The sequence below is a fragment of the Cydia strobilella genome, chromosome Z, assembly GCF_947568885.1.
Source record: "Cydia strobilella chromosome Z, ilCydStro3.1, whole genome shotgun sequence".
Classification (NCBI taxonomy): domain Eukaryota; kingdom Metazoa; phylum Arthropoda; class Insecta; order Lepidoptera; family Tortricidae; genus Cydia; species Cydia strobilella.
This window is the reverse complement of record NC_086068.1, coordinates 59,234,084-59,249,882: the sequence shown is the minus strand read 5'-3', so window position 1 is coordinate 59,249,882 and position 15,799 is coordinate 59,234,084. Positions and strand designations below refer to the sequence as shown.

Genomic DNA, 15,799 nt, shown 5'->3' with positions numbered 1-15,799 from the left:
ACACTACTTTTTAGTACTTTTTACACACTTTTATTTAGCTTCACCGCGTATATTCTTTGTATGTATAGTCGAAGGCAAAAATATCGATCCAGACAAAGAACACGACTTTGTTGTCTAAGGTGTAAGCGTACACATATTTTTGAAACTTTGGAAATGTATATACAGTACCGGCCAATAATATATCACCTCCATGTTTATACCATAGAGTAACTTATACTAGAGCGGTACTGTCATAGTAAATTTTGTAACCCCAGTAAATTCACTGCCATCTGTCGACACACTTTATAACTAAAAATGAAGATTTATAAAAATACGATAAAATGTATTTAAATATGGATAAATGATTTTTTTTATTTGCATTAATTATTTTTATGATTTTGACCCATGTTCTTTCACTGATATGCGTTAAAATTGTTAAATAACAAACGAAACCGTCAACGCCATCTATACGACAGTTGGCCAAAGCTAGTGGCGCCCTCTGAACGAGAATCAAATTTTCTTGATTTTCGAGGCACGTTTTTTCCTTAGACTGTATCCATCTATTACGGAGTTATATCTATCTTTGTTTATACGTTATAACTTTTTTATGTATTTGTGAGTGACTTCCACCTCACTGCTTTAGGGTAGTCTAGTAGTATTCCTTTGTACGGGCGATGAGAAAAATTGGTCTCATGTAATGGTTGTTTCATAGAGGTTTTTTTTTAATGCATTGTTAACTTAATTTTTTTACTATAGGTTTTTTAGTAATATGCTGAATATCCTATTGTATTCACAGTATTTCATTGCAATATTCATCATATATTTGTATAAAATGACTAGTAAAATATGCAATTTACAAACTAACCTATATTGTTTACTCTATACAAGCTCATACAAAAACACTCAAAGTTGATATATTATTGGCCGGTACTGTACCTAAAATTTGAAACAATTATTCTATTTAAGTATGTATATCGTCGCTTAGTATGATCTGTGTGTTGATTGTTCCCAAATATTTATTTATTTTTTATCTTCTCTCAGGTGACTCCCTCATCTCCCGCGGTCTCCTCTACTCCGCCCAATTCTGCTACGTCTCTGCCCGCGTCCCCTTCTCCCGCCACCCCCTCGCCCCCTTCGCCGCTCCCCCCTCCGTCCCGACCTCGCCGCCTCGCCTCGCTCTACTCCTCGCCGATTCGAGGGCCGACTCGCTAAACCAACTCGCTAAGAATGAGGCTATATTCGCTACGGAGATATACGAATACGCGCTTTCGTTGAGTCAGGATTATTGTATCGGTGAATTGCAGGTTAGTAACATTGTAATTATTATTCCACGGGTAACTAGGGAGTTCAGCGCGATCTCCCTCGTTACCCGTGGTTTGTAAACATGGAAATAAAACGTAAGTACATTGTATCACTGCTTCGACTGCGTAGTGGACACATACCTACCAACAAATTTAAATGTCTCATGAAGTTATCAGATTCACCTAATTGCATGCATGAATTTATTTTTATTTTTGGATTCATAATTTATATCGTTGGAACACCGGAAATGATAAAAATACTTTTGTAAACCTTAACATTATTTTTTTTTTTTTTTTACTAGCCTAATTTAGTGTCCCACTGCTGGGCAAAGGCCTCCCCTCGTTTCCTCCACTCGACCCTGTCGTTTGTAGTGTCCCGCCAATTCGGATAAAATGCGTCTAAGTCGTCCCGCCATCTCCTTTTCGGCCTGCCTGCACCCCGGCCAGTACCATCTATGGTGTTCCGTGGGTCCCACTCGGTAACCATTTTGGCCCACCTTTCAGGGTGCATGCGGCAGACATGCCCAGCCCAGTCCCACTTAAGCTTAGCGGTCTGGACACCTACATCTACAACTCGAGTTCTGGAGCGCAGTTCCGTGTTTCTGATTCTATCAGTTCTGCGAACACCTAGTATACTGCGTTCCATCGCTCGCTGGCAAACCTTGAGTTTGGACTTTAACGCCTCAGTTAATGACCATGTTTGAGCACCGTAGGTTAGGATAGGCAGGATACACATGTCGATGAGTTTGCGCTTGAGACACAGGGGAAGGTCGCCCTTCAATAGCGCCTTCATGGACCAGAAGCTCTTCCAGGCGTTGTCAATACGTCTATTGACCTCTATGGTTTGCCTGTTTTCGAAGGAGGCTATCTGGCCCAAGTAAATGTACTCATCAACATACTGTATATCCTGCCCATCTACCGTGACCCTGTGTTTTGCTCCATTGGTCATCAACTGAGTTTTCGCTCTGTTCATTGTGAGTCCAACCTCAAGGCTCGCTGTGCTGAGATCTTGTAGCATGTGTTGTAGTTGAGATGCCGTGTGGGAGAAAAGGACGATGTCGTCGGCAAAACGCAGGTTAGTTAACCGTTTATTACCGACGACAATGCCCAATCCTTCCCACGAGACCGCCAGCTTTTTGAATATCTCCTCTAGGCAACTGGTGAACAGTTTAGGAGACAGCGGGTCGCCCTGTTTAACGCCTTTCTCTATTTTAAATATAGGACCAGGTGCGTGTAATTTAATGTTGGCTGTGCTGTTATTATAAATTGTTCCAACGAGTCCATTATTTTATTAAAAAATATTTAAAATGTTGAAAATTTTTGAGCGGTTGAAACGCTCATAATTTTTGGCGCGAATTCAACAGAGCGTGATGACGTCACACGTTGGGCGGTCCAACTGACGTTTGCTACTAATGACACTAATCTGTCGAACGCGTGACGCATAGACCTAGCATTACATAGACCAGCTATACGCGTGCGCCCGTAAGGGATAGACATAGATGACGTCATAAACGTGGGGATACCATATTGGTAAAAATTACCCCAATATTTTATATCACGTTGGGGCGATTACCCTGGAGGCAAAGTTAGCTTGTTTGACGGTATTAAAAAAATGTTAAATAAAATGTCAATGGGCCGTTCTTTTTAGGCGTATAAACAATGAAATACCTCCTATAATTCGCGCAGGTGGTACAAAACTAAACATGTTTAGTAAATAAAACGTAAAATAAAATGTATTATGGGTTTTAATTTAAAGAAATCACAAATCGCAATCACACCAATTAATGTACACCACATTTAATCTTACAACATTTGTTTATTTATTTTTTGGAATTAGAAGTACGAAAAAACTTCGAGGTCAAAATTACCCATAAAATTATGATATTTTCATCTGGTATCCCTAACATGATTGTTATGCAGCTAAATTAAGAAGAAGTTTAAAAATGGCTGACCTCAGACTCTTACCTACCTACGTAATTTGGGCGGATAATTTTACAAATAATGTTTTGTTAATTTGCGTAAATAATTGTGATATTTTTATTGAAATCGTTTGATTCTACATTGCTTTGAGTGTAACGTAATTTTACGATGTTATTCACACATATTGCGTTAAGAGGAAGGTGTAAAATACCGTACTTACGTGTGAAAGGTTATGATCTTATATTTTTGCTCAGAGCGGCTATTACAGCCGATTACAGAACAATTCACCAGTATTTTATCAAAGTTCAAGCATTCAAAACGCTAACCATCACTATATTTCATAAGAGAAAGCACAATTTCATACAAAACAACGATAATTAAACAAGCAACGAACAAACATGACATGTCACGTACTTATTTGTTTGCCACAACCTCGGTTGTGGCAGCGGTGGAAAAGTGAAACTATGACAAGGACAAACAATAACAGCGCTTTCTCTGCTACTCCTACTGAAAGATACATAAGACTATCCCGTTCAGTCATTTTCCCCCACTCCTCATGACCGATCCAGTTATACTAGATTCATGGCGTGACGTCACGTGGCGTTTCGAGCGTTTCGCTCACTAGCTTTTCGCGGGCAAATTTTTGTACTTTTTATTTATAATTTTAAGTAATTAAATGGTAATTTAAAAACGGAAATGCATTTGTAACATGATATAACGGTAACAAACATCCGAATAAAACATATTTCGTTCAAATATAAACTTCATGCATGAGGCTAATTGCCCAGACTGTATAAATATAATATGGTGGAAGATGTGGTACACGTACTGACGGAATGTGTCCGGAGCGCTGCCCAGCGGCGCGGCTGTGTCAGTAGTAATAGTAGTAATGTAGGATGGAGCAACACTGCCTTGGCCTCACCATCATCTGATGAAGCCAAGGAACTGCTTAATATTTATTTTTCCTCATTGTAGAATGTTACCTACATAACTAGATAGTCTAATTTATATATGTAGTTACAGACAATAGTTATTTGTGCAACAAGAGAGGAAAGTTGGTTTTTCTTGCGAGTGTTTATTTTGAGTCCCGAGAAAGCGAAAGATTCTAAGGTAGAATCTTGAGCGTAGCGAGGGACTCAAAAACACGAGATGTAAAATAACTTTGCTCTCGTGTTGAACACATAATTTTTCACCTCAGTAGTGAGAACATATTAAAGGTTAAAATGTATTTCGAATTACACAGAATAAACAGAAAAAAAAAGTATTATAATATGTACGATACGATACGATACGAGACGAGACCGGACCGGACCGGACCGTACCATACCATAAAAAAGATGTAATAAAAGTATGAAGTTCATGGCCTTCACTAAGTTAAAAAGCTACATTGTTTCACTCCCTGGAGTGAGGAAAGTCGCTCTTTCCTCACTCCAGGGAGTGACGAAAGTAGGCTTGTTCGAGCTGCTGAGGTGAAAATGTAATTTTTGTATTACGGGGGTGGCTTAGCGCACTGCTAAAACTCCCAGGTTAAATAAGGAAAAAAAAAACCATCATCATTCTAGCTTTTAGTCGCCCACTGCTGAGCATAGGCCTCTCTTCGCTTCTTTTTTTCGTCTGTTCTTCTTTGCGTATGCGAACGATGTTATTAAGCTTATAATAAAAAAAGTGGAAAAAATTACTGCCTTGGGGGAGACTTGAACTAATAGGGAATATTACGCGAAACTCTGCGTAGGGTGCGCCAGGGCTGCCACTACCACAATCTGAACATCTCTGTCGCTAGCATATTCGAGCGATAAAAAGGCAGATAGCGAATTTTCGGATTCGCTTTTCCCGGTAGGTCCTCTGTAAGCAAACCGCTTTGATGCATCAATACCATATTATATCTGAAAACTTTTCAAAGACCTGTTAAAGGTACAGTATGTATAAGTTACTCTATGGTTTACTAAAAAGTATGGATGGTATAGAAAGGATGCCAATCTCTTATGGCAGAATTGTTGCAAAAGTGACCGCTTTCAGCTTTAAATAATAGTTCCTAATCTCTCCGGTGGCGCTAGTTAGGCTCTGGGACATGAGTATAACATGAACCATATAAGGCAACAAATAACCCGACCAAATTACGTCCCAGGTAGCAAAATGACGTAAAATGACGTCATTTTGCTACCTGGGGTAGGTTGTTTTTGGTAGTATTTCGGTGTATGGTGGCGCCGCCTAATTACTGTTTTTTGATGGACACTTTTCATACATAGAGATTTGGCTCCTTTATACAGTCTCCATGTAACATATACTATTATACCCTTTGGTGACAAATCAAAAATGTCAAAGTGAACTAAAACTAATTTTTTCGTTCGTGTGTCTGTAACTGTATTTGTAAGGCTAATCCTGCTCTCTGGTGGCAGAACATTGAAGTATTATCCCCTATTAATTTTCCGATTTAGGCCACAAGATAGCGGACCCTCCAATGTGCACGGTCACTATACATACAATAATTATTTTTGCGAATGTCTAATAGCTTATAGCGCGTTGCGAATATTTTCTTATTTTCTTCACCAAACTCAATCGATTTTTTGTTAAAACAAAAATTATTGGAAAATTTTATGTATGTGTGTGTACTGTATGCTCATGGACAAATTTAAAGAAACGCAAAAAAAAGGTTCGTTTACTGGATAACCTGAAGTAATTACAAATCTTACAAGATTACTAATTAAGCTTTTTACAAGCTTTTTTTTAACTTGCAATGTACCTATAAGTATGTATGTAACATGTTTGTAAGGGTCAAATCTTGCAGGTTAAATTTGACCCACTTCCCGGTTTCCGATGATGCTGAAAATTTGCACACATATGTAAGTCGGGTGACAATGCAATATTATGGCACCATCGAGCTGATCTGATGATGGAGATAGGAGGTGGCCATAGGAACTCTGTGACAAAACAACGAAACCTAATTGTGTTTGGGTTTTTTAGAATTGTCTCGATGAGTATTAGTTGCCTGTGGAAAGAAAAGCACAATCAGCGATAAAAGCTTGTACCAAAAATTAAATTTTTACCAAAAACTTATTTTAAAATTAGTAATTTAACTTTTTTTTGCGATCCTCTAAATTTGTCTATAAGTGTATGTATGTACGGGTCAAATTAAGCAAGCTATTAGACCTACTTCCCATTATCCAATTGAGCGGAAACACCATACACATATGTAAGTCGGCTGATCTGATGATGGAGACAGGAAGGGGTCATAGGAACATTGGGAACTCTTTGATTTTAACAAAACCAAGTACAGTTAGTTTACTACTAGTACTAGTTATTAGGTACTTAGCTTAAGACAAACTAACAAAATCTATGGTATGTTATGATCTGCAATAAATGATTATAAAATTTATTTTTTAACTTATGGATCCCTGGCAAGCTCGGTTCTCCATACAAACGTAGTTACGCTCTCATTTTAAAACGACTAGCTAGATTGCTCTGAAACTTTGTACTTACAATAGGATAAGGTATATCTATGTCTGTAATTAATTTATGTAGCTTCAGATACCATAGTTAAAATAATACAGCAAATTTAAGTTTTTCATACAAAACTTGTTTTTGCTCTATTTCGTTTGTTTTATAAACTGGAGCTATATAAGGTAATTTCAGACCTAGATATACCTCATGTCATTGTACGTGCAAAGTTTCATTACAATCCAACACGTAGTTTTAAAATGAGAGCGGAACTACGTTTGTATTGGAAGGTGCAATTCGGCCGAGCTTGCCGGGGACTCTTAATATACAAAATTTGCAATGCATCCAATTACGTTTTGTATCTAATTTAAAATAAATCATAAATAAGCTTATCAAAGCAATGCAACGCGAATATTACATGAGATAGTTTGTCCCGGGGAAGGACATAGGGTAGTTTTTATCCCAGAAATCATCTTTTAAAGGGGGTGAAAAGGGGGATGGAAGTTTGTATGGGAAATCGATAAAAAGCAGATTGGATAAAAAATAAGCTACTGTCAAAGGTTTGCAGAGATGGCGCCATCATAGCTTGCCCCTTTTTCTATGAGATATGGCTTGAAGGGCTGGCATCCAGGGCATTAAAAAAACAAAAATTTGACACAGTTCTAGGGATTGACAGGGCAAGCTATGCTGGCGCCATCTGCTAAACATTTCGACCGGCCAACCCCATTATTAACTCTCGCGGGCAAAAGCTAGTTGTTAATATGTTACTAAACTAGCGATTTGCAGGGATTTGCCGTTAAATTTATTGTATTTCCTCGTTGCTTGGCGTTTTGTTTATATGCAACTGAACTATTTATACCACGATGGTAGCAAACAAGGGTACGGCTCGCCGGTTACTTTGCCCCGAAGTTTGTTTGTGTCATTGGCAATTGTTGCAAAGCGAGTCTTTTTATTTCACTTTGGTATACGATAGAATTTTTTTATTTGATGCATAAACAATACAACAAAATTCAACTTATAAATCCCCATATCCTCCAAAGGCGTATGAAAAGGTCTCTATTTCCATTCTGTTTTGAATCTTTATTTTTACATATTCACAACTGCATTTGTCTTGGTAAGTTTCGATCTATGGGCGACTAACTTAGTTGGCAATAGAAAAAAAAATACGGCAATAAAATCATCGATCACAGAATATTCTGGATATCGCATAAATTATTGATCCTAGTAGGTGCTAAACGTTTCAGGCGTACACTCAGCGTAGCAACCAAAATAGTCAATAGTTCGGTACACCATATATTTAGTATCGTGTATTCGTGACGATCACAAAACATGTACGAACATGTACAGACAACAACAGCAAGAAAACAACAGATCATTTAGTGTGCATCGCGAAATAGACCAAACTCAGCATAATGCTAGCTATAAAGCCAGTGCTGGTGATACGCAGGGCTCATGCGATGGTGATTCGGTGGATATTACCGTGTTGTACGTTTACTTATATATTAGCAGAAGAGGCATCAGAGCCAAGTGAATGCAGTGGAAATGAGAGCGTTGAGAAGTGTGTGTGGTTTGAGGTTACAAGATAAAATTAGGAACAGTGTGATAAGGGAAAAGTGTGGACTGAACGAAGATGTAGTGACTTAAATTGAAAAAGGTAAGGTACGGTTTGGACACGTGGAAAGAATGAGTGAAAGAAGGCTAACAAAGAGAGTGTATAAGGGAGAGGTAGAAACGGGAGTTGGAAGGGGCAGACCTCGGCGGACTTTCTCTGATCAGATCGGGGAAATCCTGAAAAAAGGCCAGGTCAAGAGCACCCTAAACCGGCGCGCGTGTACGAGGAATGTTATGAAAGTCAATGAAGCGAAAGAGGTATGTCAGGATCGTAGCAAGTGGAAACCCGTGGTCTCTGCCTACCCCTCCGGGAAATACGCGTGATTATATGTATGTATGTGTATGTATGTAATATTACATTATTGTCGAGGCTCGGAAGTAGCTACTTGCTGGCTGAGGATAAGTTTTAAACGGACGACCTTGGGAGTCCGTTTAATAGAATCCGAAGCCAGCAAGTAGCCTTCCAGCCGAGTCATATATAGTGATTTTCTCAAAAATGGTGCAAGATATATAAATATAATAGAAATATTTTACAAATGCAAAGTTCTAATGTATATATTTTCACAGAAAAAAGTAAAAACAATTGAAGAGATTTGCTTTGCTTTTTTTTTATTAAATATGGAAGTGTATTTGTGGTATTTTCTATAAAAAGGGACCTTGTTATCATTGGCGCTTACGCCATTATTAACGATGTTCCGATATAAATACAATGCCGCGCGACGCTGTGCGGCGTAAGCGCCATCGACAATAAGGTCCCTTTTCATAAAAAATGCCCCATTTTTCTGCTGAAAATACGCCAACCTATTTGAGACACCTAAATAGTCGCGACCAACATTATAATAATAAGTACTGATCATCTGTTTGGCTGTTTAATCGACCTATGCCTTCATTTGATATGGTCACTTCAAGTTTTAAAAAGTTTGGAACTCGAAAAATAATGTAACTTGCATGCAACATTGCGGTCTCGAAATCTAGGCAATGTTTTTAACTTTTAAATTTTTTGACTGACCATAAACTACGCACTCGCGACCTAATTTTTAACCGGCAACGTCGACTTTGCCGTCCATTTTTGATTTACATAGATGAGCTATACACGTGCGCCCGTGAGGGACAGAACATACGCAATGCGACAATATGATTGGTCGAGTAGATTTGTAGCCCACTATAAACCATACTCAATTTACGGTGGGGAATAAAAAAAATGTGACAAGGACAAACAATAACAGCGCTTTCTCTGCTACTCCTACTGAAAGATATAAGACTATCCCGTTCGGTCATTTCCCCCCAACTCTCATGATCGATCCAGTTATGGTAGATTCATGATATTCATTCATTCAATTGTACTTTACAGGCATATAAATTCCTTCTGGCGTGCCGTTTAGTGGACGCCGGAGAGTATGAACGCGCATTGGCGTACACGGAGGCACTGGCTCGGGCTGTGACGCGATCGCCGCGGGACTATCCGCAGCAGCTAGTCGCACAGCTGTACCAGTTGGCGGACAGGCTCAAATATCACGATCCAGCACTAAACGAAGACCCACCCCTACTAGAAGAGGGTGAACAGAGTGAACCCTCCCCGCGCCACCAGCAATGGCTCGATGACGTCGCCGGGGTGGCACAAGTGTTAGAGGTAACTATGGTTACGTTCATTGTATATTGCCTTATCGCGTACTCATCTGGGTAAACTTTGGGAGGCTCTATTTAAGAGTACGTGACAAGTGAAAGTGTTATAGGTAAGTACGCCTATGTTCAAAGTATATTGCCGTATGGCATACTCATCTGGGGCAAGTGATAGAGGTAAATTTGCTCATTTTTATAGTATTCTGCTTTAGCAACTAATCTGGAGCATAATTATTTTAAACTGAACTCGAGATCAGTATAGATTGTATTTTTTTATAACTGATCTATACCGATCCGGCAGTAAACGAAGACCCAGCCGTAGTAGAAGAGGGTAAACAGTGAACCCTCCCCACGCCATCAGCAATGGCTTGAAGATGTCACCGGGGTTAGAGGTAACTATGGTTATGTTCAAAGTATTTTATGTTATTGCATACTTATCTGGGGCGAAACTGAAGTACGTTGTACAAACTTGACCAGCTCTCAGTACATTTATGACTTCGAGAAACGGTGCCAATGTCACTGAAATGTATCCGTCATCCATAAATATAAACTGAAAGCTAATGTGTATTCGGGTAATTCCGACTACTTCAAAATGTCGGCTAACTCCGAAAGTCACCCATAATTAGCTCGATGCATATTTTTTAAAAATTTTTGTAATCATAATTTATATCGTTTGAAAACCGGAAAAAATAAAAATACTTTGTAAACGTTCACATTATTTTATTAAAAAATATTTAAAATGTTGAAAAGTTTTGAGCGATTGAAACGCTCATAAGTTTTGGCGCGAATTCGACAGAGCGGTGATGACGTCACACGTTGGACGGTCCAACTGACGTTTGCTACTAATGACACTTAGAATAATCTGTCAAACGCGTGACGTCACGTGACGTTTCGCGGGCAAATTGTGTACTTTTTATGTATTATTTTAAGCAATTAAATCTTAATTTGATAACGAAAATGCTTTGTAACATGATATAACGGTAACAAACATCCGAATATAAAATATTTCGTTCAAATATAAACTTCATGCATGAGGCTAATTCCCCATTTTTGGATTTACCCGATACCCTGAACTTTTCGGAATCACCCGAGCACATAGCATTCAGTATTTTAACGTTTCACAGGCGGAAGCGGAAACGTCGAAACAGGCGACGCCCGTGCACCAACCACCGCCGGTCGAAATGTACGCGCCAACGCAGTACTCGTGGGAGCAGACCCAACAGGCGCAACCACCAGAAATGTACAACACGGTATCGGTAAGTATAAGTCGAATCATAGAGTAACTTATACTAGAGCGGTACTGTCATAGTAAATTTTGTAACCCCAGTAAATTCACTGCCATCTGTCGACACACTTTAAAACTAAAAATAAATATTTATAAAAATACGATAAAATTTATTTAAATATGGATAAATGATTTTTTTATTTGCATTAATTATTTTTATATGATTTTGACCCATGTTCTTTCACTGGTATGCGTTAAAATTATAAATAACAAACGAAACAGTCAACGCCCTCTATACGAGTGTAGGCCAAAACTAGTGGCGCCATCTGATCGAGAATCAAATTTTCGTGATTTTCGAGGCACGTTTTTTCCTTAGACTGTATCCATCTATTACGGAGTTATATCAATCTTTGGTCGAATTTACCCCCGACGCAGTTCTAACCTAACCTAACCTAACCCACTTTTCTAGTAGCAGTTGTTTTCTGTGAAGGTCGCAGTTCTAACCTAACCTAACCCACTTTTCTAGTAGCTAATATCTTCCATTTTACACCTATAATACTCTCAAAGTACCAAAACGGATAAATATATCACCGACATATACGTTAGAACACCGCAATGTGACTGCTAGTAATCATCGAATGAAATGCACGCGATTCCGCTCCGCCTGCAGCCCAGCCGATTTTTCAAATCAAACGCAACCCACCTTATTATATCAGATTACCATTTGTTTAATATGCATACGTCTCAATTAAACTGCCAACCAATTTTTTAATCTTGCTGACCAAATAATAATTTTACACCTCAGCAGCTCGAACAAGCCTACTTTCGTCACTCCCTGGAGTGAGGAAAGTGCGACTTTCCTCACTCCAGGGAGTGAAACAATGTAGCTTTTTAATTTAGTGAAGGCCATGAACTTCATACTTTTATTACATTTTTTTTATGGTCCATACCATACCATACCATTTTATGGTACGGTACGGTACGGTACGGTACGGTACGGTACGGTACGGTCCGGTCCGGTCCGGTCCGGTCCGGTCCGGTCCGATCCGGTTCGGTCCGGTCCTGTCCGGTCCGGTCCGGTCCGGTCCGGTCTCGTCTTATCGTATCGTACATATTATAATACTTTTTTTTTCTGTTTATTCTGTGTAATTCGAAATACATTTTAACCTTTAATATGTTCTCACTACTGAGGTGAAAAATTATGTGTGCAACACGAGAGAAAAGTTATTTTACATCTCGTGTTTTTGAGTCCCGAGAAAGCGAAAGATTCTATAATTGAATCACGAGCGAAGCGAGTGATTCTAAGGTAGAATCTTGAGCGTAGCGAGGGACTCAAAAACACGAGATGTAAAATAACTTTTCTCTCGTGTTGCACAAATAACTATTGCAACTCAACTATTTATTAAGCAGATGGATATTGGTTATAATGTTGAACGTTTGTGAATTATTTGCTGAACATGAGTTGCAGCTCGACTTTTAGGGTTCCGTACCCAAAGGGTAAAAACGGGATCCTATTACTAAGTCCGTCTGTCCGTCCGTCTGTCCGTCTGTCTGTCTGTCTGTCACCAGGCTGTATCTCATGAACCGTGATAGCTAGACACATGGAGACTGTATAAAGGAGCCAAATCTCTATGTATGAAAAGTGTCCATCAAAAAACAGTAATTAGGCGGCGCCACCATACACCGAAATACTACCAAAAACAACCTACGTAATTTGGTCGGGTTATTTGTTGCCTGGTTCATGTTATACTCATGTCCCAGAGCCTAACTAGCGCCACTGGAGAGATTAGGAACTATTATTTAAAGCTTAACGCGGTCACTTTTACAACAATTCTGCCATAAGAGATTGCGATCCTTTCTATACCATCCATAGCTAGACAGTTGAAATTTTCACAGATGATGTATTTCTGTTGCCGCTATAACAACAAATACTAAAAACGGAATAATATAAATATTTAAATGGGGCTCCCATACAACAAACGTGATTTTTTTGCTGTTTTTTTTCCGTAATCGTACCCTTCGTGCGCGAGTCCGACTCGCACTTGGCCGGTTTTTTTATTTATTGCCGGCAACATATTTGTATGCTGCCCAAATGATTTAATGGCTATTTTTTTTGCTGATCAGTTTTAAAAATGGCTGATCATTTAATTACTTCCCATTTTTTAAATGGTATCAGTCGATCGATGTTTTGAGGATAAAATGTCTGTATGGGACCCCATTGTCTTAAAGCATGACTGCACGACCTGATCCCACCTTCCCCTTTCCATCATCGGACATCCAGGCGCGGGGAGCGAATGCACCCGTTCGTGGTCCACATTCCATTCGTTCGGACGAAACGTTTTGCCTCCTCCTTTTTGGTACGGACGGCTAAGGAATGGAATGCGCTCCCGCCATCTGTATTCCCTGATCAATATGACCTCGGTCTCTTTAAAACAAGAGTGAATAGGCTGTTACTGAACCGGTGAGCTCCATCTTAGGCCCTGTCTTCACTTTCCATCAGGTGTGACTAGGGCCAATCGCCGATCAGTTTAAAAAAAAAAAAAAAAAAAGCAATACAAAAGTCACAAATGATGGTCAAAGTCTACCACCCGCACTTTACTGAGCAAACGCTCTAACACAAATGGCAACACATCGTAACTTCACTGTGTCACTTCGCTTAGAAGCCGTTTCGATGTATGGAAAACAAGGAAATTGAGATTTTGTCTGTGATTGAGTTCATGTATATTGTTGCTATACAATATTTTTTTTAATAAAATGTAAGGAATCTTAAGTTTCCAATTTATTGTGATATACTGCTCATTTTCTATCTATTTAACTAGATTTAGTTAAAAATTCAACATGTGTGCACTTCCCTAAGGGTCTCCGACAAGTTCGGTTCTCCATACAAACGTAGTTCCGCTCTCATTTTAAAACGACTAGCTAGATTGCTCTGAAACTTTGTACTTACAATAGGATAAGGTATATCTATGTCTGTAATTAGTTTATGTAGCTTCAGATACCATAGTTAAAATAATACAGCGAATTTAAGATTTTCCATACAAAACTTGTTTTTTGCTCTCGTTTATTTTATAAACTGGAGCTATATATAAACTAATTTCAGACCTGGATATACTTCATGTCATTGTATGTGCAAAGTTTCATCATACTTAGTTTTAAAATGAGAGCGGAACTACGTTTGTATGGGAAGGTGCAATCCGGCCTTTAACCTGTGCTCACCGGATGCGTGTGCGTACGTACATGCGCGTAGTAATATAAAGATTCTCAGGAGAGACGACACACCACTTGCGTGACGTGTGCGTGAACGGCTCAAACATTTTAGCGTTAGGCACACGCAGCCAATGTGTTCTGGCCTAATGCGATTCACCCCTTTGATATTTTTAAAAAAGATTCTTTTTATAAACAGCAACCGTTACAATCGGCGTACCCGGAGCCCTATCAACCCGAGCCCTATGTACCCGAGGAGCCCTACTACCCGCCTCAGCAGTCCACAGAGTACGCGGATCCGGAGTATTGGCCGCAAGACCACTATCAGTACGAGGTAAGTTAAAATTAGAATTATACTGAAGTATAATAGGAATAGGAAGGCCCCATGTGCATTAAAATGCACACCGTTTCAATCTAATTCGAACCTTTTAAAAACTAAATTAGGGTAGCATTTCTTTTGTTTCATTGTTTTGTAAAACAAACGAAAGTCACCCTCATCAAACATCAAACATTTATTCAGCAAATAGGCCACAGGGGCACTTTTACATGTCAATTTTTACAAACAATAAAATTAACCCAAAATTACAATAAACAATTACATAAATATTAATGTTAAATTACACAAGAAAAAAAACTATACAAATAAAAGAAGTACTGAAATTGTTTAGAGATGTAAAAGTCTCTAGGTATCAGAGATAATATGCAACAGGGTTCAAATTAAAAACAGGAAAACTTTGTATGGTGGGACTTACTAGGTTATAACTGATTAAAAGAATTTTTTCGCGTAAAATGTTCTTATTCTTTTTCCTAATCAGAACACGATACCGAATATGCCCTTAAACGGTTCCCCGCAACTTTTTTCATTTCCTGTATAATGTGATGTAGTAAAATAACAAATTTGGAAAAAAAAAAGTCTGTTTTGTGCATTCGGTGATGGTTTGCTATTCCCAGTCAAACACCTTACATATAGTCAGTCTAAGCTAACTCTGCACCGACGTGAACAGAACAATGTGAGTGTCATTATTAACGACATATTTGGGCGAATCATCTTTTAGAACACTTAATTCTGAGTCCCTAGACTCAAAGAGAAATCGATTTTTCAAAAACCATTTTGATTTTTTTACTTTTTTTGTTTATACGGGCATTATTAGATCCATAAGTATTAATTTAACACATTAAAATTAACAACTTGATCAGATAAAAGTTGAATTTTGTATGGTATCGCAGCGGAAAAAAGTTTTCTCCCATACAAAAATCAGGGACGCCATTTTTGTATTTTTCTGCTGCGTTACCGTACAAAATATAACTTTTATCTGATCAAGTTGTTAATTTTAAGGGGATCCCATGCCCCAATGACCTTCGATTTGAATCCCTTAGTTTTCTAATGTTTTTTGTAGCTTATCATATTAACAGCAACGGATTTTAGCAATATAGTATCCCATATTTACTTCAAAGTTCATTGTTTTCGAAATATTTGGCATCAAAGTTGAACAATTTTAGGCCA

At 38.6% G+C, this 15,799-nt stretch overlaps 1 protein-coding gene across 1 annotated transcript in view; it reads left to right on the top strand.

The window, feature by feature from the left end:
- Positions 1-15,799, top strand: part of LOC134754723 (protein transport protein Sec16A) — a 104,335-nt gene that overhangs the window by 42,062 nt on the left and 46,474 nt on the right. Inside the window, exons 8-11 of the mRNA XM_063691056.1 lie at positions 1,021-1,283; positions 9,598-9,876; positions 10,991-11,122; positions 14,495-14,629. Of these exons, the coding sequence (XP_063547126.1) occupies positions 1,021-1,283; positions 9,598-9,876; positions 10,991-11,122; positions 14,495-14,629 (809 nt within the window). The remainder of the gene's footprint in view (positions 1-1,020; positions 1,284-9,597; positions 9,877-10,990; positions 11,123-14,494; positions 14,630-15,799) is intronic.